Source organism: Equus przewalskii, chromosome 10, assembly GCF_037783145.1.
Source record: "Equus przewalskii isolate Varuska chromosome 10, EquPr2, whole genome shotgun sequence".
Classification (NCBI taxonomy): Eukaryota; Metazoa; Chordata; class Mammalia; order Perissodactyla; family Equidae; genus Equus; species Equus przewalskii.
Window position 1 is genome coordinate 49,128,017 of NC_091840.1, and position 25,438 is coordinate 49,153,454.

At 39.1% G+C, this 25,438-nt stretch overlaps 1 protein-coding gene across 2 annotated transcripts in view; it reads right to left on the reverse strand.

Moving 5' to 3' along the window:
- RABEP1 (rabaptin, RAB GTPase binding effector protein 1) overlaps positions 1–25,438 on the reverse strand; it is a 104,377-nt gene that overhangs the window by 5,401 nt on the left and 73,538 nt on the right. For both annotated transcript variants that reach the window (XM_070563085.1, XM_070563084.1), the window contains 8 exons: positions 24,676–24,807; positions 19,580–20,047; positions 18,230–18,334; positions 16,369–16,485; positions 10,092–10,190; positions 5,637–5,777; positions 2,420–2,609; positions 1,712–1,767 (listed from right to left, as the gene is read on the reverse strand). In XM_070563085.1, coding sequence (XP_070419186.1) covers positions 1,712–1,767; positions 2,420–2,609; positions 5,637–5,777; positions 10,092–10,190; positions 16,369–16,485; positions 18,230–18,334; positions 19,580–20,047; positions 24,676–24,807 — 1,308 coding nt within the window. The remainder of the gene's footprint in view (positions 1–1,711; positions 1,768–2,419; positions 2,610–5,636; positions 5,778–10,091; positions 10,191–16,368; positions 16,486–18,229; positions 18,335–19,579; positions 20,048–24,675; positions 24,808–25,438) is intronic.

Consider the following 25,438-nt stretch of genomic DNA (forward strand, 5'->3'; position numbering starts at 1 on the left):
TTGTACGTAGGACACTGCCACAGTGTGGCTTGATGAGCAGTGTGTAGGTCCGTGCCCAGGATCCAAACCAGAGAACCCTGGGCTGCTGGAGTACATGAACTTAACCAGCACGCCACTGGGCCAGCCTCAAGTTTCTAATTTTTAAAGATCACCTTGGTTTCATTATGAAGAGGAACTGGAATGGGATACATTTTGGAGATAAGGAAAGAAATGAGGCTGTTACAATAAGCTGGGTGAGAAGTGAAGTCTGAACCTAAATAGCAGCACTGGGAGTGGAAAGGATGGGACACGTTTAGGGCGCAGTTTCTGCCAGCCCAACCTCAACAGTACAGTGGAGGCAGAAGCCAGACTGTGGTGGGTTGAGGAGGTCAGGCAGTGGAGACGACTCTTTCAAGCACCTTGACCATCAAGGGGAGAAGGAAGATGGGTAGCTTGAGAGAGAAGTGCAGTCCAAAGAGAAAGGTTTCTCCTCTTCATGGGGAACATCCGAGCGTGTTTACGTGTAATGGAAAAGACCCATAAAGAGGGAGCAGCTCAGGGCCCATGACTGAGGGAGGACTGAGGATGCCGGGCAAAGACGTGAGACTCGGGTGAAGCACACGTGCAGCAATAGAAGACGGGTCAGAAACAGGTCATCATGTTCTCTGAAGAAACGAGGAAGAGAGACGGTTAGGAGGAAAAGAAAGAGAACACGTAACTGAGGAGCCAGGAGGCTGAAGGTGATCCTGCTGATGACGGGGGTACGAGACCAGCGTCTGCTAAGAGTGAGGGGGTCAGGTGAGGGGTGACTGTCTGAATAGAAGGGAGACGACCAAGGACAAACGGAAGGCTGACTGAGCTGCACTTGAGGCCCAACCAGCGGCATGAGCAGGCAGGGTCCTTCACTCCAGTGGCACCAGGGCAGAGGCAGAGAAGGTGGACACCAGGATCAGTCTAGAGTTGGGCAGTGTCAAGTGAGGGCAGCAGGAAGACAAGGAATCAGGATTTTCAGGTGTTGGTGGGAGACTAGTTGAAGAGGCACACCATGCAGGATGCACCTTGGAAGGAGAGAAAGCAAAGCCGTGAGGAAGGTGCCAAACCGGGAGAAAAGGAAAAGTTCACGGAAGGGAAGGTCTAAGTGAGGCAGTCAGACAGATGAACCTATGTGATTAAGAGCCAGAAGGACGGCAGATTGGAGTCAGGGAACGTGAGGCTGGAGTGTGATGTCAGAGGTGGTACAAGGTGCAGCCAAGAGTACAGAAGGAAGGGCTGGGTCAAGGTGGAGGTCCCTGAGTCAATGAACAATGAGGCCAAGGAGTTGAATGGGGTCATCTGGCAAAGGTCTCGATTTGTCTAAGAGAAGAGGACTCTAAGCCAGCCATCATCTCCTGTTTGTAAAAACTGCACAGATTTCTACTGTAGCTTTAAGTGCATATCACGTCATAATGGCGCCTGGCCCGCCTCCCCCTACAGTGGAAACTCGAGGCTGCAGTCACACCTCAGTCTTCGCTGTTTCTCCCCAGGCAACACGCGGCCTGACAGAGAACACTCTCAATAAATGTCCTCTATCAGCATCATACCCTTATCCCACTATATTTTTTCCCACTAGAAAGAAGTTCCTTGAAGACAGGGACCATCCTAACTATATTTTATTCCTGGGGTCTAGCACAGTAGGATTCAATAAATAGCTGCTGGTTGCTGATAGGATTAATTTGAAACTCATGAAACTCACCTGTCCTTTTTCTATTTTTATTCTTTCTAATTCAGCTTTTAGGCTAGAAATGGAAGCTAGAAGGAAAAAATATGGAGGTGTTAGCATTTATTGATTATTTTGCATTTAAACTTTTTTCTTAAAACATCCGTTTCTACCAAAAGCTCAATCTCATCGAATAAAAGGAGTCAAATACATACTAAACTGGGGGGGGGGGGGTGTGGCAGGGGATGGCACCCCTTTCTCAAAATTATCCCCAACCCATCAGCATCATAACCAAGCTCGGCTAAAGGCAGAGTCCACAGGAACGAATACTACCTCACAAACGACCTCTCCATCGAATGTCCACACCTAACTCCGCAAGGGCTGGGGGAAGAGGGAGATTCCCAGCAGGAGTGTGCTGACACATCCAAGTTCTGCAAGGAAATGCCACCCATCTAATCCTGTCCCCCGCTGGTCTGGCCCAAGCACTGAGTTTCCTACCTATCAGCAGTGACTGAACAGAGAGGCCAGCAGAGCTGCTAAAATACAATGAGGCTTTTGGTTTTTTGGGGTTTTTTATTCCCAATTACTGGATATATTTCCAGAACATCTGGAAAAATGGACTTTTACTTAATTCTTTCCTATACTTTTCTGTTTTTCACTTTCCATGACCATGTATTACTTTCTCTAATCAGAAGAAAAGTTTCTAGTGCCTGCAATTCTAAACGATATCACTTTTATCTTCACCTATTTCTTCCTTGCAGTTTTCTATTTCTAGCTGCAGGGTTTCTTCAAGGTTTTCTTTCAAACACTGTTCGGCTTGAATCTGCTCCTTCAGGAAAAGTATTTCAGCCTTCAGCTTTTCTTCCACGTGGTCTGCTGCTGTCTGCACATTAACGATGTTCTCACGGTATTTTAACACCAACTCCCGGAGCGCCTAGATTCAAGAAACAAATGGTTACTGGGTTTGGGAGAGTGAAAGAAAATAAACAAAAGAAGCTAAAGATCTTCTGCGACCAGAATTTCAGATGTTGTCTTAAATAGTTAAAAGATTAAAACTTTGAACTCCAATCCACTCGGGGCTTCAAGGGGCAGGCGCCACGTCATGTTAACACGCAGTATGTTACAGAAAAAAGACATTTCCAGCCAAGAATGTGTATTGTGAACTATGTATTTTTCCCTCAAAACTGTTTCCTAAGCAGAAAAATTAAAATGTTAAGTGAATGACAATGTGAGATTCACTCTGAACAGCTCAGGAGCTTCAACTCGCTTAAATTGAGGGGAGTTAGGGGATGAGGACCAAAATGACTGAAACTCAGAAGCAAGTGTGACCTCTAAGAGGATAAAATTTATTATTCATTCCAACACTTATTGAACACCTACCACAAGCAAAGTACTATGTTAGGCCGGGGCAAGTATGGCAAAGAGTAGCTTTCTAAGGTGATCAACTGTTTTCCTATAATAAATTCAGTTTAAATCTTATTTTATTTTTTTCCCTAAATTTTACTTGTCTTTTTAAAAAAAAATCCTCCCAATTATACCCTAAAGTAACTCTAAAGTAAAAACTGAGATTCTCAGGTAACTACCGAATGTGCTGTATATAAGTTAAAGAACAGCAGTAAAAAAGGGTAACTGAAAAACTGTACCTAGACAATTTTCCTCACATTTATTACTGGAGCAGCTCGAAGAACCAAGCCTTACAGGCCAGACGGTTACAGCCTTCAAGGATTCTTGGAATTTTTTTTAATCTAGAAATAAAAAGTCTCTAGAGAACATGGAAGAAAGCAATCTTTCCTGCCGAAAGAGAAAGTTTAACAGAAGTGGAAAGTGGTATGCTGACAGCAAAAGGAGACAGGTCCCCAAACTTTCTCTTGGATGAGATCAGTCACCAGCCCAGAAAGGAGAGTGCTCTCCCGAGTGCCAGTAACCTGAGCTGAGGGCACAGCTGGGGGAGGGGAGGCAGAGGAGGGAGATAGCAAGAAACTGATGGCAGCGTAGGCAGCGGAGCCCTTGTAAATGAGTAAATAAAAAGAAAAATAACAGTAATGCTGATGTGTATACAGCAAAAAAGAAAAAAATAACTGAGGTTCAAATTTAGAGGCTGAATCTGCAGGGTAAGTTTAGGGAAAACTGTTACTTAAAAACTATAAATGTCTGTAATATTTGATTCTTAAATAATTTAACAATTATAATTTCATTTTTTTTAAATAATAAAAGAACAAAAGGATCTTACGAGTGACATTTTTCTATTTTGTTTGAAAATTGCTCTAAGAAATCTCATCTTTGCCTATACTGTTTATATAGGGCTTACTCGGGTCTAAAACGATCTTTTTTTGTATTCTGAAAGGTTTAAAAATGTACGGGTGTAAAGGTTGGAGAAAGTTAAGGAGATGGTTATGAATGTCTCAGGGAGACTGCTGGTTTTGTAGCCCAGGTTCGCCCAACCACCGAAGAACAGAAGTGACCAAAAGTGTCATGAAACTTACTGGGAGACAGAAAGGAGGGTGAATGTGATACACCCTTTAACTGCTAAATAGACACAGGAACATCACAAGGAGCCAGCCTGGCGACCCCTTCCAGCATTTAATTTCTGGTGCATTCTCAGTCTGGTCCTGCGAGAATAACTTACAGACAACCTTCAATTTGGCAAAGGACTCTTAGATATGACAGCAAAAGCATAAGCAAAAGAATAAAAAAATAGGTAAATTGGACTTTATCAAAATTAGAAACTTTTGTGTTTCAAAGGACACCATCAAGAAAGAGAAAAACAATCCACAGAATGGGAGAAAATATCTGCAAATCACTTACACCTGATAAAGGGACTTTTATCTAGAATTTATAAAGAACTCTTAAAACTCAATGATAAAAAACAAATAACCCAATTTAAAAGTCAGTAGGGCCCAGCCCGGTGGCACAGCAGTTAAGTGCAAACGTTCTGCTTCGGCAGCCCAGGGTTCGCCGGTTCAGATCCCGGGTGCGGACATGGCACCACTCAGCAAGCCATGCTGTGGTAGGCAACCCACATATAAAGCAGAGGAAGATGGGCACGGATGTTAGCTCAGGGCCAGTCTTCCTCAGCAAAAAGAGGAGGATTGGCAGTAGTTAGCTCAGGGCTAATCTTCCTCAAAAAATAAAATAAATAAATAAAAAAAGTAAGTAAAGGATCTGAATAGACATTTCTCCAAGTAAGATATACAAATGGCCAATAAGCACATGAAAAGAAGCTCAATATTATTAGTCATTAGGGAAATACAAATCAAAACCACACTGAGATACCACTTCATACCCACTAGGATGGCTATAATCAAAAAGTGAAATAACTACACGTGTTGGTGAAGAGGTAGAGAGTCAAATGAGTAAACACGGAGTTCTCATATGACCCAGCAATTATACCCAACAGAAATAAAAACATATGTCCACACCAAAACGTGTACACGAATGTTTACAGCAACATTATTCATAACAGCCCCAAAATGGAAACCACCCACATATTCATCAACAGACAAATGGATAACAAAATATCCACAGAGTGGAGTATTAATCAGCCATAAAAAAGGAATGATGTACATGATGCATGCTACAACATGGACGAACCTTGAAAACAGTATGCTGTGTAAAAGAAGCCAGACACAAAAGACTAAAAATTGTATGATTCCATCCATGTGAAAGTCCAGAATAGGGCAATCTACAGACAGTAAGTAAATCAGTAGTTGCTTAAGGTTGTGGGGTGGAGAAATAAAGGGTAAGGAGTTTCTTTTTGAAGTGATGAAAATGTTCTAAAATTGATTGTGGTGATGGCTACACATCTGAGAATATACTAAAAATCACTGAACTGTGCACTTTAAATGGGTGAATTATTTGGTATGTCAATTATATCTCAATAAAGCCTGTTTTAAAAAAGAATTTGTAGCCATTTCAGAAAACATACTTGTTTACATACTTGATCATATGGAAAATCAGTTACCTCTACAGAGTCCGGGAGAATGAAGTCTTCTGCTTGCTGTATTGACACATGCAAGCTATGCTTTCCCTGAAGACTGTCATTATCTTTCTGTAACCTCACCAGCTCCTCTGAAACCTGTTCCCGTGACTGCATCAGCACCGCCTAAAATAGAAACAGACACTAATCACAGCCAGAAAGGTAAATGCTATCTGCCGATAGCTGCGCCAGAGAAAAACAAGGCCTAACTAAATGAGGGCTGAGGATGGAGTGGACATGATTAAGCTCCGTAACACTTACAAAGAGCAGCTCAGAGATTTTTTTGATTGACAGCCTTTACATATATTCAAGGGGATAAGCAATGAAGCAAATACCTGAGCTCATTCTCCACTGTTTCTACCAACAGCTTACAAGTACTGACTCTCTTCTCCCATATCCCTGGACTACAGAAGGACCAGTATCTTTCGCTCAGTAGAAGTGGCTGACACAATCAAGACATCAAATAGACCACATACACCAAGACAGCTCCTATTTCCTCACAGCATGCATTCAATAGGAAATAGAAAGAAACAAAAAGCGGTGTCTTCTTGTTTCACTACAAATATATATCTTCAAGCTCAGGAAGACTGTGAATGGCCCAAGGACCCCAAATATTGGAAGTCATCAAGAGGATGGATGGTTAGGAAATACCCTTGTATTTCACTTAATAGTTTAAATAGCTCATTCTTAAAATGGGACATGTTCTTTCTTCTTGCTGATGTATAAAATATTGCTGATGTATAAAACATTTTAGGTATTTCATATGAATCTGTATCAGTAGAAAGTTATTCCAGCTGATTTGAGTATAAGATAAATTCTGCAAAAGTATTTAATTTCTGCTAATTTTTAGTACTAAGTAATCTAACTTAAACCTATACATAAATGTAGATTACTCACTCATCCGACACTGATTTAGCAGCTACTGCTCTATGCTAGGCACTTTGCTGCCTATGGGGAATACAGAGAAAAAAAACAGAGACTTCGCCCTGGAGAAGCTCATGGTGCAGTGGAGGGAAAGACAAGCAAACCCCAAATTATCCACCCATACCACAGAGCTTGACAGAGAATGGGCACAGGAGTGACAGAAGGACAAAGAGGAACCTAATTAGGGGACAGGGTTCAAGAACATTTCCCAGAGAAGGTGATCACTGCATCCTGAGACACACAGGCTGCCAGTAGGCAGGGGAGGTCATGCATAAACTGGTTACTTCTACTGGCTTTTATATATCTTCAGACTGAAATCAGTTGCGCTTTATGCTCACTTCCAACCCATTTACAACAAAGTGTTAGCATCCCATTACCTTTTGGATGTGAAAGAAGGGGAAGAAGAATATGTATATATTTGCCTATTTCTGTAAAGAGAACAACAGAAGGCTAAAGAAAAAATAACTTTAAATGATCACGTATGGAGTGAATGGGAACGCAGTAAACCGGACAGCAAATGGAAATGAAACTTCTGAGTATTTACGCATTTTTATAGTTTTGACTTAAGAACCTGTTGCAAGCTCAAAAGAAAAAGTAAATCAAAAAAGAAATCCAAAAATATACTACAAACAGAAACAAATGGAGCTACCCATACATCAAACTGATAACACAACCACAGAGAGAAAAATCAATTCAAGTAACTTGTGAACACAGCACCCAGACTGTAAACCCTTACCTGGGACACATTCCAAGGGCAAAAAGAACTGCAAAGAAATGCTCAACTTCGCCCAGTAGGTTTGTTGTTAGTAGCAATATTAATGCAGTCATTCTGAAACTATTTTGTCCCTGCCTTAACCAAGGCGTCAAATCAAACTTAATATCACCGATAATGGAACCACCCATCATAACATGCCCTTGACGTTATCAACTTCCCATTGAATCATTTCATCTATGTAGTATTCCTCCATTGCTAGCCAAAATGTCTAAGCCAAAATGTCTAACCTGAAACGAATCATGTGGAAATAATCAGACAAATGAATTCTAAAAGGCAACTGGTCTTGACCCTTAAAAAATGTTAAAGTCAGGAGCCAGCCTCGTGGCCAAGTGGTTGAGTTCTTGCGCCCCGCTTTGGCCCACTGTTACACCAGTTCAGATCCTGGGCGCAGACATGGCACTGCTCATCAGGCCACACTGAGCAACGCCCCACATGCCACAACTAGAAGGACCCACAACTAAAAAAATATATATACAACTATGTACCGGGGGGCTTTGGGGAGAAAAAAGAAAAAAAATAAAATCTTAAAAAAAAAGAAAAGTTAGTCATAAAAGCCAAAAACAGAAAGAAAAAGAAAAGATGGGTGACTGTTCTAGATTAAGGGAGATGAAAAGTGACACAACAACAAAATACAATATGTGATCCTTGATTGATTCCTCAATCAAAAAATTCAAATAAAAAAATTTTAAAAAATTAAAACCACTAAAAAACAAGGACTTTGGGGGACAATGATTACATCTTAAGGATGTAATAACAGTATTATGGTTACGTAGGACAACTTCTTTGTTCTTAGGAGATACACACTGAAATATTTGAGTGTCATAATGTCTACAACTTAATTTCAAATGGTTCAGAAAAAATCATATGTACATATATAATATACATATGTAATATAATACATATATATTAAAGAGAGAAAGACTCAGGAAAAACTGCAAAGATGTAAAAATGTGGCAAAATATTAACAACTGCTAAATCTAAGTGACGATTTTTGAGTGTTCATTCCATAAATCTAAGTTTCAAATTTTTCAAAATAGAAAGTTAGGGGGAAATATTAAGATCTCCACCACTACTACAATACTCTTCTCTGAAGGGGCTTAAGAAATTGAGTTTCTCTTTCTTTTTCAGCATAAGAACCTTTAAAGGTAATTTCAAGAAAATGGTAAGGTATTAGAGTCCACAGGACCTCAACTTTAAAGATTTTTTCCTTTTTCCCCCCAAAGCCCCCCAGTACATAGTTGCATATTTTTAGTTGTGGGTCCTTCTAGTTGTGGCATGTGGGATGCCAGCTCAGCGTGGCCTGATGAGTGGTGCCATGTCCGTGCCCAGGATCTGAAACAGTGAAACCCTGGGCCGCCAAAGTAGAGTGCACGAACTTAACCACTCGGCCACAAGGCCGGCCCAGGATCTCAACTTTAATTTCAACAATTCTTCAATGTCACTGGCAACACATTCATTTTAAGTGGAATCAACTTGAAAAATGTGTGCAAAGGTGGATGGGTTTTAAAAGACAAGAAGGAACAAGATGAGAGGAGACAGAGGAGTGTAGGTCTGCGCCCAGGATCCAAACCGGCAAAATTGAGGCTGAAGAAGCAGAACGTGCGAACTTAACCACTGTGCCACCAGGCCAGCCCTAACAGGGATTTTTAGATCAAAAATTATTATTTCATATTCTCTAATTAATGAAAAGATGTGAAACTCTCTCTGGTCAATGATTAGGATGAGATGCTTCCCAACAGACCAGGGCTAGTATTCAGGGATCAGTTCAAAGGCCATTAAGATACTGACCCAATGCCAATCAAAACCAAACCATTATCATAAGAAATGAGGTGCTTTTTAGTCCTGTCGTTCCTGAAGAGCTGGAGAAAAGGCAGTTCTATAAGATCATCCCCACAAGACCAACACTGCTATGATCTACAAAGGGCCATCAGGCACAGGGCTCCAACAGTGAGAAAAAGGAAGAACAAGGCAAATGGAGGCGGACTGGGGAGGACGGAGGGCAGAACCTAGGGAACTAGGCTGCCGAGGTCCCCGCCAGTTCATCTGCAAGAAGCTCTCTGCCCCATCCCTCTCAAAACTGACGGCCTTCTGGAAGTTCCCCAGCACTACAGCAGTTATGGCACATGTTTTAGCGTAATTGATGAGGTTATTTTAAATAAATTGCCTGTCCAGAAAACGCACACTAACTGCTCAAAAGCTGTACCTGCTAGGGCTTTGAGAGGTGTCAATTTTTAGCTTGTTTTTGGAGATGAAAATTAAAGGTTGGTCCATAGTTTATTCTGTTTAGGTTTCCCAAATCAGAAAAATAAGTTAAAGGTGAAAATTTTTTGTGGTCAGGAGGTAGGTTTTAAAAAAGAATAATGTCTTGGGGCCAGCCCTGTGGCATAGCGGATGAGTTTGGCGTGCTCTGCTTCAGTGGCCCAGGTTCACAGGTTTGGATCCCAGGCACAGACCTACACCACTCGTCAGCCCTGCTGTGGCAGCGACCCACACATGAAACAGAGGAGGATTGGCACGGATGTTAGCTCAGGGCCAATCTTCCTCAGCAAAAAAACCAAAATAAAACAAAAAGAAATAATGTCTTTATATAATCTTGTCCATCACTAATGTTCTATAGGCCCTGGAGAACATAACAGTAACCACTTTGGCCAGGGATATAAAGTCATATTACAGATGATTTCAAGATAGAACAAAAAGGACTACATTTAACATAGTTAATGTTTATTTAAATGTTAACTTACCATCTGTTCCTGAATATCCCTCTTTGCCTGGGAAAACGCCTGTTGTAACTCTTCAAGTAAGATCTCAGAGGCTTGGGCTCTTAGGGCAAGTGCTGAGATCTTAAAAGAAAAAAAATGGATACACAGAAAATATACAGTTAGGAAACTGATTACTCTGAAAAGAACCCTTCCATCTCCTGTTTATCTAATGTCCAGAATTAATGTTTTATTAGTTTATCATAACCCACTCCTCACTCATTTAACAGATATGTATGCATCTGCTGTGTACAAAGCCTCAGGCTTTCAGATAACACAAAGCAGTACTAAAAGTCCCCAGGGGCACATGCTGCCATACATGAACAAATGGCATTACATGGGTCTCCAGACAGATATTAACCCATGTGATCTCATTATAAATATTACTCAGAAAAGAGCTAAAAAAAAAAAATTCTGAAACTCTGTCCACAAAAAAAAGCACAGTTTAAAGGATAAATGAATCTTTTTCTGAACTAGCTACAATCTTCTAAGATGGTTTACTTAAGAGCAAGAAATACATGACTAACATTACTGAACTCTAAATTCCCTTGAATTAGTAATGTTCCTGAGGACGGGTTTATGTGAAAGTTGATGACTGATAAATAAGAATTATAAAATAAATCAAAATAATTTGTTTAGACATTTAAAAAATGATTGTCAGAATTCTGCTTCCAGTAGTAGCAGATTAAGTAATGTGAACCAACCTTTCCACTGAGAATTACAAAAACCAGGCAAAAATATAAAAGACAGCTACTTGAGGAAATTAGAGAACAGGGCTAAAAAGAACCACAGAGCCAAGGAGCAGAATGAGGACACTTGGAGAGTTGAGTGCAGTATCTTTAGAGGCATGTGACAATTCCAAAAGAAACAGATATGACACTGAGAAGCTGAGCAGAGTGCGTGAGAGCCCCAGGAGAGGGTGGCGAAAGTTAAGAGGCCAGGAACCAAGATGCAAAGGGACCCCTGGGAAACACTCTGCACTGTGGACTGGGTCCCTAGAGAGCCACACCCTAGGGTAAGGGAAGAATTAAAATAATTTGCCCTTCAAAACTTCATATAATCTCAATTCCTGTAACTGGATTAAGGTGATGCAGGATTGTTAGTACCACTGTTGCCTACCTCTTATTATTTCAACAATTTTTCCCATACAATGCCCAGTACTCAAGTAAAAATGCACAAGAATATGATAAAAAAGAAAAAATAAAACAGATAATAGAAACAGATCTACAAGGAATCCAGATATATGAATTATTAGAGACAGTCTTTGAAATAACTATACTTGATCTGTTCAGAGATTTAAAAGACAAAATTTAGAACTGCCAAAGAACTGGAAACAATAAAAAAAATAACCAAAGGGAAATAATCAACTGAAAGAAATCAATTATCTAAATTTCAAAAGTCCATCAATGAATTTAATAGACTCATCTGAAGAGAAAATTAGTGAACTAGAAGACAGATCCGAAGAAAATAAAGACAAAAATGATGGAAAATACAGAAGTTTAAAAAGCCTTGCAGATGCAATGTGAAGGTCTAACATATAGAAATATTTGAAGAAATAATGGCCAATGGAAATAGCCAGTAGAGCAAAAATAAGCCTCTGCAAAAACTCTGTAATTTCACTCCTAGATATACTCAAGACGAATGAGTCCGAATATCCACCAAAAGACACATACAAAAATGCTAGAAAATGGATTCATTTGCAATAGCCAAAAACCAGGAAAAACTCGAGCATCCCTCAACTGTAGAATGGATAAACTACAGCATATCCCAGTAAGAGAATCTACACTGCATTAAAATCTAACTACTGATACACAGAGCAAGATGCATGAGTCTCACAGACATAATAATCAAACAGACCAGATGGAAAAGGCTACCTACTGTATGATTCCATTTATACGAAGTTTAAGAACAAGCAATACTAAATCTAGTGTAAAAAGTCAAAATACTAGCTGCCTCTATGTATAAGCAGGTGGGCTATTTATTAATGAGGAAAAAGCATGAGTGTATTAGAAATGTTCTTTATCTTGAGCCAAGTGATGATTACCCTGGTAAAATTTTTCAAATGTTAAAATTCATCAAATTGTACATTTGAGATTTGTGCACTTCACTGTATGTATATCTCAACAAAAACAAGTTTTTTAGAGACAAAATGGCTGAGGATATTATAATTATGAAGTAAGACATCAATTCAAAGATCCAAGAAACCCTGTGAACCTTAAACAGGAGAAATATGAAGAAAATTACACGCAGGTACAGCACAGCAAAACTGCTGAAAACAAAAGCCAAAAAGAACATCGTTAAAATAACCAAGGAAAAAAATACATTTTACCTTCAAAGGAGCAACAACAAGACTGATAGCTGACTTCTCATCAGAGACATGGAAGCCAGAAGCAATGAAATAATAACTTCAAAATGCTGAAAGAAAATAACATAAGTGCTCAGAATTCTATAGTTGGCCAAAGTATCCTTCTTGAATGATGGTAGAATGAAAAAGATACATCTGATAAACAAAAATATGAGAGAATGAAGACTTCTAGTGCCATCCAAAATGGACAAGCCCAGTATGGCCTTTCTCTCCTGATTACAACTAAAAACTCTGGATAAAATACAAAAAGCAACTACCTGAGGACTCTGAAAAATAAGCAAAAACAGATAGTTTAGGGAGGGAAGTCAAAATGGGAAGAAGTAATTCACCAGGAGTGAGATCACTGTTTGTTTGGGGTTTTTTCCTACTTTCTTGCCAGCATCAATCTGAGGGCTGCCCCAGTGGTAGAGCTGCAATAGCTGCAACAGCACAAGAGATAAAACTGCCTTTCTGATCACAGGACCAGGACAGGCTCCCTGTGGGCTGAAAAGGAAACAGGTAATCTGAGAGAGAGAGAGAGGACTCGAAAAAGGATCCCCTAGTTCTGTGCGACCCAGCACAAGTCCCACACTCACCCTTAAGCATCTGGACAGATGCAAAGCAGCACTGCAAAGCCTTTTAAAAACGAATTGCTATTAGAACTATCACTCACAGAAGGCAAGACAGAACTTGTGAACTGAACCTAATCAGATCAACAGAACCCAGTCTCACAACAAAAGAGTCCTAATCCCCAGGATACAATCTAAAAGTACCTGACATAGAAACAATCAGGAAAATGTGACCAATTCTCAAGAGGAAAGAATATCAACGCACGCCAACCTCATGACGACCTAGGTTAGAATTATCAAAGACTTTAAAGTAGCTATTTTAACTATGCTACATGAGGTAAAAGTAAATACTGTTGAAATGAATGAAAACACAGTTCTCAGCAGAAAAATAAAACCAAATGAAAAATTTACTATAAATTACAGCAAAGAATTTGGCACAAAAATGGACAAACAGACCAATTGAACAGAACAGAGTCCTGAAACTGACCCACGTATTTATAGTCACTGGATAGATGACAAAGATAACCCTGCAGAGCAGTGGGGAAAAGGTGATCTTTTCCTTACATGGTACAGGAACTGGCTATCCATATGAAAAATAAAATAAAATTTTACTCTTATCTACAGCATATACATCAAAGTCAGTTCTAGATGGATTTTACATACAAATGTGAGTGAGTATAAACAATGAAGCTTCTATAAAATACATGAAAATATCTTCATAACCCCAGGGTAAGAAAATATTATTTTAAAAGCCAGGACAAAAATCACTAACCATAAAGAAAAGATCAATAAATTTGACCAAGTTAACATTAAGAACTTCTGTTCATCAAAAGACAGCATTAAAATAATGAAAACATAAGGTACTGAGTAGAACACATTTGCAACACACATCACCAAAAGGCTCTAGCAATATTATATAAAGAACTCCTCACAAATCAGAAAAACAAATAACCAAAAAAGTAAAACAGACAACCCAAGAGAATAATGAGCATAAGATATGAGAAGGAATCTCAAACACACACACACAAAAATGATATCTGAATGGCCAATAAACATGAAAAATGCTAAATAGCCTCAATAGTCACCAGAGAAATGCAAACTGAGTCACAATTAAATATCATTACACACCCACCAAAATGGCTATAATTAACATAACTAACCAAAGGAAGTTTGGCAAAAAAGCTTCTGCAAGGCAAAGGAAATCACAAACAAAACGAAAAGACAACCCACCAACTGGGAGAAAATACTTGCAAATCACATATCCAACAAGGGGTTAATTTCCAAAATATAAAAAGAACTCAACAACAAAAAAACAAACCCCACTAAAAAATAGGCAGAGGAGATGAACAGACATTTTTCTAAAGAAGATACACAAATGGCCAACAAGAACATGAAAAGATGTTCAATATCACTAACTATTAGGGAAATGCAAATCAAAACTACAATGAGATATCACCTCACACCCATGAGAATGGCTATAATTAACTAGATGAGAAATAATAGTGTTGGAGAGGATGTGGAGAAAAGGGAACGGTCACACACTGCAGATGGGAGTGCAAACTGGTGCAGCCCCTATGGAAAACAGTATGGAGACTTCTCAAAAAATTAAAAACAGAAATACCATAGGATTCAGCTATCCCACTACTAGGTATTGATCCAAAGAACATGAAATCAACAATACAAAGAGATTTATGCATCCTATGTTCATTGCAGCATCATCCACAATAGCCACGACACGGAAGCAACCCAAGTGCCCATCAACTGTTGAATGGATAAAGAAGATGTGGTATAGATATACGATGGAATACTACTCAGCCATAAAAAAGACAAAATTGTCCCATTTGCAACAACATGGATAGACTTTGAGGGTATGATGTTAAGCAAGATAAGCCAGACAGAGAAAGACAAACACCGCATGATTTCACTCATATGTGGAAGATAAACAAACACATGAATAAAGAGAACAGATTAGTGGGTACCAGAGGGGAAGTGGGGGGGTGGGTGAAAGGGGTTAAGGGGTGCATATATGTGGTGATGGATAAAAACTAGACTATTGTTGGTGAGCACGATGCAGTCTATATGGAAACTGATATATAATAATGTGCACCTGAAGTTACACAATGTTATAAACCAATATGACCTCAATAAAATAATTTTAAAAAAGAAAAGAACAAAAAAACGCCCAAGTTTGTCAAGACTGTGGACTCACAGTAATTCTTCTCATACATTGCAGGTGGGAGTATAAATTCATACAACCACTTTGGAAACTGTTTGCATTATTATCTACTAAAGCTGACATACATTTTGACCCAGGCATGCCACTTCTAGGCATATTCCGAGCGGCAACGTGCAACAAGTCCTTCACAGACATGCCAGAGTAGAACTATCCCTAATATCCCAGAACTGGAAATAACCCGAACACTCAGATGGATGAACTGTGATATATCCACGCAATGGTGCAACCACACAACAATGAAAATGAACAAACTAGTGCAACATGCATCCAGAGTAGGAATCTCACAATGTTGAATGGAAGACAGATAGACACAAAAGAAGACACACTATGTGATTCATTTGTTAAAACAGACACAACCAATCTAACAGTGTGAAAAGCTAGGACAGTGGTTACCGCCGGGGAGCAGGTAGTAAGCGGAGGCGGAAAGTGAAGGCTTTCAGGGTACTGGCTAATGTTCTCTTATTTGATCTTGACAGTGATCACACAAATGTTAGTTCTGGTATGTCTGGTATATCTGTATACGTTTGGGGTTTTTTCTGTGTATGCTATACTTTTAAAAATTCAAGGGGACCGGCCTGGTGGCATAGCGGTTAAGTTCACACACTCTGCTTCAGCAGCCCAGGTTTCACATCCCAGGCATAGACCTACACACCACTCATCAAGCCATGCTGTGGTGGCATCCCACATACAAAAGAGAGGAAGATGGGCACAGATGTTAGCTCAGCGACAATCTTCCTCAAGCAAAAAAGAAAAAACTCAAAAAGAAGATAATTAGTATCTTTGTCAGCAAAAAAAAAAAACAGTCAAAAAGAAGATAACTAGTATCTTTCCTGTCAGCAAGTTTCTTGTGCAGCAAAAAAGTTTAATAAAAACCAAAGGGGAAAGGAGAATCAGAGCCTCCTGATATTCATCAACCAGTTACTTCAAAAGTTATTTTTTAAAAAATCTGTAAGACAGACACCAGAGAAAGATCAGTAAGAGATCCTTTTATCTGAGGAAAAAGAGAACTGCCAAATCTTGAGGGCAAGAAAGAAACAGTCGTGTTTTCAGAATTTTTTAATTTAAACAAGCCAGACATCTGCCATGGGTCCCACTCTAAGCAGCTTCCTTTACCTGGTGACTTGAGTCTCCAGCGCTCTGCTTGATGAAGTCTTCCAGCCCCTGTTTGTCTTTCACCGTCTTCTCTAACTGGTCGTTTGCTTGCCTTAGCATCACCTGCAGTTTTTTCACCTGTGCAATTTTAAAAGTCCCTTAGAAGGAAGTACCGGAATTCTTTCATAAATTGAAAAAAATTCCTAACTCTAAAAATTTTTTTAAAAGTCTAATCTTTTCTTTCCTGAGAAACATCAGAAATTTGTCAATTCAGAAAGAAATTAGATTGAATGACCTAATTCAACGACTCTACTGTGCTTTACAGCTAGCGAATCCCTTCTCATGTGCGTGACCTCACTTTAAAATACCTGCTTTTCCTCCTGTCCTCTAGGCTGGGCACTGGCCTCCCTGACTCTAGTCTGCCCTCTGCCTCCAATCTACAGTCCACACTAACGCCCTAAGTTTTTTCTAAAACAAAAATCAAATCACATTATTTCCCTACTTAAAATCCCTAAATGCCTCCCCAAGTCTTCAGGGTAAAATATCAACCCTTCAATCATCACCCCTCCCTCAATAGTCTGATCAAAGCCTTCCCTTTGTTGCTTCCACTCACACTATTTTAGAAAATACACACACACCCTCCACCCAGCCACAGGAATTAACGCATACTTCCTAGAACACATTTGCCTTCATACTGTGTTCCTTTGTACATCTTTCCTCTCCTTAAACACCCTTTCCCCACTTCTTAAATTTTTACTCCAGCTCTAAAACAAACTTAGCTCTAGTGTTACGTACAAGTGTTACTCAACTGAGCCCAAAGTTAAGTTAGATGCCCCTGCCCCTCCTCTAGTTCCATGAGTACATCTACGGGACCAGACTATGCTGAACTGATGGCTTGCCTGGCACCACTGAAAAGCTCCTATGGGCAGTACTGGGTTCTATCTGTATCTGAACAGGACCCAGCAAAATGCCAGGCACAGATGAAGCATCAATAAAACGTCTACTGAAGGGACTACGGAATCCAAGATAGCCCACTCCTATGCCACACTGTCAGAGGCCAACTACATTAGTTTCACAGACAGCTTCCAAGATTTACCTTTGAATCATCTATGAAAAAAAAGCATATGAGGAGGAAATCAATGCCAACAGCATGCAAAAACATTAAACTATTATTTTAACCTACTTAAATTTATTTTGAAGACTAAAGGAACAATCTTTGTAACAATCAAAGAACAATTTGGAAATATAAGAAAAAAATTTTCTTTTCCTTACATATACTTTCACAAGTGTACTTTCATGAAATTCTACACTATTTCCTAAATGTTTTCAAGGTACTCTATTTAGAAAGGTACTTGTCAACCTCAGCATACCAAATATACTAAATCTTCATGTCTGTGACCATGTAAATTAACCTTAATCAACTCAACAAATTTATGACAAGAAGTAGGCAATAAGCAATGAAGATTCTAAATACTGATTAATAATCAATTAAATTTTCACTCAATTAGAGGCAACAGTCAACCTCTCATCTCCCTAAACCTGCACATCATGAAGCACCTTCCATGAGTACACGCTCACGACAGTATCACTTTCAGGCCTTGGGCAGAGGGGCAGGTTGGGAGGAAGATGTGCCAGTGCTCCTGTAAGAGCCAAGCTGACCTGTGTGGTGCTGGGCAAGCTAACGAAGCAAAGATACAGAAAAGCAGAGGTTCTAGCGTGCTCCCACTGGAAATGCAACTGACATTGCAGGTACCAGATTATTTCAGGGTTAACAAGATGGATATACTTCGTAAAGAAAATGGAAGGGAAAAAAGGCAATTAATCTGCACCTCCAATGAAAACTACAACAGCTCACAATTTTGAAGACCCAAAAGAAACTTACCTGGTCTCTTGTTTCAGCCTCCTGAATCTGAATTCCTTGTAACTGTTTTTCATAATTGGAACACATATCACAACGTCTACCAAGCTTATTTCCAGCATTATGTACCTGAAGGGCACCAAAATGAACTCTTACCAGGCAGAACAAAATAATACTATATCACATACTTGAGGAACACACGCACAGTCTGACCAAGGTTACTCAAAGTAGAAGACCAAATAAACAATTTCTTCAGGGACTTATGGCAAGAAGTTACAATATAGAGTAGGATTCTAAAAATTTAGTCCTAAGCTCCAAAACAAGTATAATAGGAAAACAAGGGACACAACTTTATCACCAAGAGGCTAAGGACCATAAAACATTACATTTGAGGAAAACACAAAGTAAGCAAAGGGTACCACACTGTGGTACTCACAATTTAACTCTCAACTACCCAACCAGGAGAGGGGTTGCAGGGAGGAACTAGTGCCAATTAACCATTTCATCTGCTCCAACTGCAAAGTAGGTATGAAACTATCAAGTAGCACCTTCTCACAAATGTTTTGCACAAGACCAAGGAGAATAGTTTCTTTTAAGCTTAATAAGCTGTTCCACTTACAGATCCATAGCTTCTTTAAAGAGAAGTAGCCCCGAGTAAAGGAAAACACTGGAAGTCAGAAAACCTGGATTCTAACTCAGGTTTTGCTACTAAGTCAAAGGGGAAACTTGAGCAACTTGCCCTTTCGAGCTAGTTCCCTCATCTGTAAATTGGGAACAATCATGCCCTGACTGCCTCATTATTATCATGAAGTTCAAAGAGATGATGTATATGACAAGGTTTTGTAATCCAAAGTACTATGCAATACTTATTTAAGTTTGTACCTCCTAATCTAACTTCTGAGTTTGCAAATACTCTTAAGAGGAAAATTAACCTCACTAAAGGCTGCCTCATTTTCTCTCCCATATTTTCCACTACCTCCTTAAACTCATTCTCAACATCAACTACTGACAAGCATTTGCACTTTAGATCTTAAGGAAAGATGAAAAAGTATGAATCTTGGAATACACTGAGATTTTATAGAAAACTGCAAGCAAACCAAATTCAGGGTATTCACCTTCACTACTGCTCCAACTTCAGAGGTGTGACTTCAGGTGGAGAAGTTCACACTCAATGCAATTAGCTAGTTAGTTCCCTTCTCGCTTCTATCACCAGGAATAGCCAGAGCCGACCATGACAAGGGATGGGCTAACATCCACTTGCTGGCAACATGTGCATGCACTGACTCCAGAGGCTATCTACTGAATGAACAATAAATTGCAGAACTACCTAGTATCCCCCAAAGTAAGTAAGAGGAAAAAAGAAAGATAACTCACCTCCTTCTGCAGGAGATTCCATTCTGTCTCACTGACTAAGCGGTAACCACTGGGGGATACGTAAGCACTTTCCATACCCTGGGTGACACTGGAGAGGAGGGACGCCGTCTCTTCTTGTTCTGGTGTCATTGCCTTGATTGCTCTCTCCTGATCTTTGGTTAACATAAATCCACTTGGCATTTGCAGTGACCCAAGGGAGGCAGTATCAAAGTTCTCAGACACTGAGTCTGCTCCTACCAATGGTCCAAAATCCGATTCGTCCAGATTCCCAGCAGATTTTGCTTTGTAGTTATAGCCTAAAGCTTTGGATTGCAGTGAGCCTGAGGTTCCCAAGCTGTCTGTAGACTGCGCTCTCCTGAGTCCATCTTTAAACACGTCATTGTCTGATTTACTGAATGGATCTCCAGATGGCAACAGTAAGTCTCCATCTAAGGAATGGACTGATCCATGGGTGCTATCTAAATGCTCCTGAAATGTGAAAATATATATTGCCAAGTTAGACAATTCTCTATATTTTCAAGGAGAAAAACTATCATGTGTTAAAATGTGTTAAAATGATTATCATGTGTTAAAATGTGTTAAAATGATTATCATGTGTTAAAATGATTATCATGTGATTACATGATAATCATTAATGTGCTGCCTTCATATATTCATTGAACATTTATTGAGTGTCTTCTACAGGCTGGGCACTAAATGAGGCACTCATGATACAATTGCGAGCAAGATACAACTTGCATCCTGTGAGCTCAGGACACAACTGTGAGCAATCTCTGACCTCAAGATGAGTACAGTTTCATGAAAAAAATAAACAAGTAAGCAGGCTATGAGAATATCATATTTAATAAAATGATAGGCTAGAGCTATGTACTGAATGCTCTGATAGCCAAGGAGAGGAATTCAGCCCAGACATAAGTAGTCAGGGAAGGTCTCCTGAAATTCAGCGTTGGGTACGTTGAATGTGAGGTGCCTGTTGTATATCCAAGAGGAGCTGTCCACTCGACAGAGAGACATGTAAGTCTGTAGATAGAGACTTGGCAATAACCACCATATAATGGTAAGTAAAGTCATAGCAACAAATCAAAACACCTAGGATGAGTCTGTAGGATGAGAAGAAAGGGAAGGGCAGAAAACCCCGAGAAACATCAACATTTTGGGGATGGACAGAGGAAGGAGTAGCCAGCGTAGCAGAAGGGAAATGAGAATAATGTGGTATGCTGGAAACCAAGTCTCAAGCAAGGTGTAATCAAAACGTTAAATGTGGTGCACTAAGTGAGAGAAGCCAGATGCAAAGGTCACATATTGTACGATTCCATTCATATGAAATGTCCAGAATAGGTAAATCTATAGAGACCAAAAACAACAACAACAAAAAAAGTGGTTGCCAGAGGCTAAGGGGAAAGGAGAATGGGGAGTGACTCCTTAAATGGACATGGGGTCTCCTTTGGGGTTGATGAAAATGTTTTGAAACTAGACAGAGGTGATGGTTGCATAGCAGTGTAAATGTACCAAATGCCACTGAATTGCTCACTTTAAATGGTTAATTTTATGTTATGTGAATTTCACCTAAATTTTTTTTAAAAACGTAGTGTAGCACATTCCCAAAGTCAAAAAGCAGAGAGCCATTCCAAGATACAGTTACATAGCTGGTGGGAAAATTAGAAAACAAAGAAAATGCAACAAGTTTTTCTTGAAACTAAACTTATTCAACTTAAAGGACTAGCCTTTATTTCAAGATAATATCCTTTCCAGTTTTTGTTCTTAAATTTCCTTCCTTTTATGAACTGGAAAAGACTACGGAACAGATTTTTTTTTAACGTTTTAAAAATATCCTTACTTGGTATAATAAAAAGTTGACAACTTTTATGTTAATTCCTCCATTTCTTTCTTTTTAAAGATTTTTTCATCTGTGAAATTCAAATGGCTGAGGACCACAAATCTAGTATATATTAAGCTAGCTATGGCAAAGGTGCCAAGTAACTATCCTAGTAAAAACTGGAATGAGAACCCACTCAGTTAGCTTACAAAGGAGCCCAACATCTAATGCTGTCATACACAAAGCGGCTGTGACACCAAAGTGGGAAGGGGATAGGGGCAGAAATGTTGTGGTGGCCATTTTAAAAGTACCAGACTACCATGCTAGTAATAACATAAGAAACATATACTTCTAGGGGACGTGTAAACTGCTATGGTGTTTCTGAAAGATGACTCAACAATATGTTCTAATATCTTAAAAATATTTATGCCCTTAAACTCAGCAGTTCTTTACCCAAAAACTTATACTAAGAAAGTAATCAGATAAGTCCATAATGACTTATGTACAAGGAAGAATTATATATAATATCATTATGGCATTACTTATAATAATGAAAAGTTTTGTACCAGTAAAAAAATGGAACCAACTTAACTATCTATTAGTGTGTTAATCATGTTTTTTATTTTCTATATTTTACAATGTTTTTGACATTCTGGGGGCCTTGCTGGCCAGGGAGGGACTACCACTCCCAAGCTAGCTGATTCCTAGAAATAATAAACTACTTGCCTATGAACATGCCCTTCATATACAAATTAACCAATCCTGAGTCCACACCCCCAATCAACTCCTTAATCTAACTCTTACCCACCAAGCCAGTATTTCCCCTGCCCCAGAGCTCACTGGAATTACTCTAACCAGCCTATCCTATGCTGTTGACCCTATTCTGCCTTGCCTTTCCCTCAAAAACAGCAACAAGGGCTGTGGCTCACGCTTTCCCCTTGCTCCTGCTTCTACTTCACAGCCAACTCTGGTGCTTCTCCTTGTGGCTCTGCTTGGTGTACTGTGACTCTCATTGCTAGGGGGACTGTGAATAATACTTAACTTCTCTTTCAACAAGATTGATCTCTTCTGTGTCATCACTTAGCCACCTCTATAAACTAAAATCTAAGCATAAATCAATTAGTCAGGGATTAAAGAATTATGGTATAGTTACATGCTGAAATACTGTCAGTCATTAAACATCATTTTGGGGGAAAACATTTACTGATGTGCCAAAACATTTAAAGACAGATTTAAATAGGGAAAAAATGTATATAAAACATTACATAGAGTTGCAATCTGGTTTATGTTTAAAAAGTGCAAATACAAACAGATGTTAACTTTGGAAACAAAAAAAGAAAAGGGGAAAGGAGAGGTACATACCAAAATGTTAGTGGTGGTTAGTAGAATTACCTACCAGTTATTTTTATTTTGCATGACCTTCCTGTACTTTCCATAATAAACGTATATTACCTTTGTCATGAGAAAAGCATATTCTAAGCATTAGTTTAAAGAAGATACGAGGTCTTAAAAATTTTAAATGCTTTTAGCAATAAATCTAAGTCTCCAAAGCACTGCATATCAACTTTAAACCAAAAGCTAAAGTAAATTGTCATGACTCTCAACACAAAACAAAGATACTCAATATTCAAACTGCAAAATAGCAGATCTGAAAGTCCAAAAGATATTTCAAATGTCAGGAAATAATGTTATGCACAACATATCGTACAGATCTGTTAGAAAGAATCAAAAATAAGAAAACCACTTCATTGTAAATCACAACAAATCTCCCCTTCTTATTTTCCTGATAAAGTATTTTTTGAAAAGTCTGAAACTTTTTCAAACATTCCTGGACACAGGATCGCATGACACAGAAACCACATAATATTTGGCAGTACCCAAAAACTGAAACATTCCCCTGGGAGCCTAACTATTAAAAAAAATGCACAGCAGAGTCAGGCCAAGTGGTCCTCAGCGTACGATCCAAAACAAAGAATGCAGAAAAACAATTACATCATACTTGTCAGTGTCCGCTAGATTTTCTAAAACGTCTTTTTAATGTCAAACAATCCATAAAAATGAAAATATAAGCCACCAGGGAGTAAGATTATACATGACTCAGAATAAATCTGCAAACTAACCAGAAACATGATGCCTTTGAAAGAGAGAGAAGATCCTCATCCAACTGAACTGAAACTGGTTCACCAGCTGGGAGAGGATGTAGGGGTTGGGGAGTGAGTATGAAATTCTAAACAGCAGGGACAATAAACACACATGAGTAAGCAGAAAGTTCTGGCCATGATGAAGAGGAGAGGATGGTAAGGCTGGAAGGGTCATTCAAGTATGAAGGCCCAGGTATGCCAAGCTGGGGACATTTATCCTAAAGGCATTAAGAGAAGCATTTCCCTCATTGAAGAGGAGATATCAACATGAATCTTGAAGGATGACTAGAAGGATTTCAATACTCAGAAAGGCAGAGGGAGGTAAACATTCCAGGAAAAGGAACCAACATGTAAGGTGGGCAGTGCAGCACAACAATACAACCAATGTGGCTAAAACGGGTGCATATTATGCAGGGCCTCGAAGGTCTGAGCAAGGAATTGTACTTAATTATGTAGGTAATGGGAGTCAGCGGTGGTTTTTGAGTAGAGGAGTGACCCGACTGCAGCTGCACTTAAGAAAAACCAATCTAACACTAACGCTGAGAGTACCGTGGAGCGGGACAGGCTGAAGACAGGACAGCTAATGAGGAGGTTGCCACACTGGATGAGAGGTGATGAGGCCATGGGAACACCACCTCATACTTTCCACCTCCAGGTCTCTCTATCCATTCCCAATGCCTGAAATGTCCTGCCCTACACCATCACAATCTGCCCAGTCTCACCCACTGTTCTTAGGGCTTAAAACCTAACACTAGTTATTACTCACATACATGCTATAGGAGTTAAGTGTTTCAACACTTTAGATAATCTCTTTTAAACCAAAAGCTCAAAATATTAGCGATATTTATTATTCATATTAAAAAATTTTGTAGATATTACAGATTTCTTCTACTGTTTCAATTCTGGAATCACTGGAAAAAAGAATACTAATTATTTCAGAGACTCTGAGAGAAATCACCTGTTTCAAACAGTACTACCTACAATACCAGAAAAACAACTGAAGTAAATACTATGATTTTATCTAATTTCCAGGTAGTAACTATACACTTCCCAAATGAACAATGTAAGTGATTCATGTATGAGAAGCAAAAAATGGTAACATCATGTATATGATGATTTTAATTATAGATTCACTATACCTCTTCATTTGATAACTGGGCTGAAGATTCTTCATGAGTTAAAGCACACACTACAGGTATTTTTACTTCTTCTTCAACATCTGTTTTTTTGTGATCCTTTCTCTTATTAAGTCTTTGTTGTTCATCTTCCTCCTAAAAGTTAGGAAGAAAAAATATATATATTACCCAGGTAATCTACACTTAATGATTCACATAGTTCTTTAACCACTCACAACAAATAAAAAAGAACAAAGCTTTATGATAAGAGAAAAACTGGACACAAGTTTATTTGTTCTGTAATCCCATTTAAGGACATCTGGTCATAACAAAATGTTTTAATACTATAGGCACAAAGTATGAACCCTGGTATAAAGGAGAAACCAGAAAAGAGCTGCCAAGAAGAGCATACAATATGAAAGGCAAAACACGAGAAAGCAAACCACCCCCTCTCCTTCAAATGATCCAAGAAAGAAAACATGCATAGAACATTCCTTCAGATTACTGTAGAAAATAGGAAAAGGTTATGACCTTACACATCCATTAGAAACATGAAATACAGAGGAATGATTGAAGTTGATGTGATAACAACTCAACAAAGATGAATAAGATACCTTCAATGGCCCCCAAAACCATCTGGTGGGAAGGGACAAACACACCAATGATTGCAATATATACGTTTTCTCACGATGACTGATTTCATCTGAAAAGGGGCCCAAAGAAGGTAAGACCTCAGGTGGATCTTGAAGGGATGAGTTTGCCAACTGCATGAGGGAAGACAAGCAAG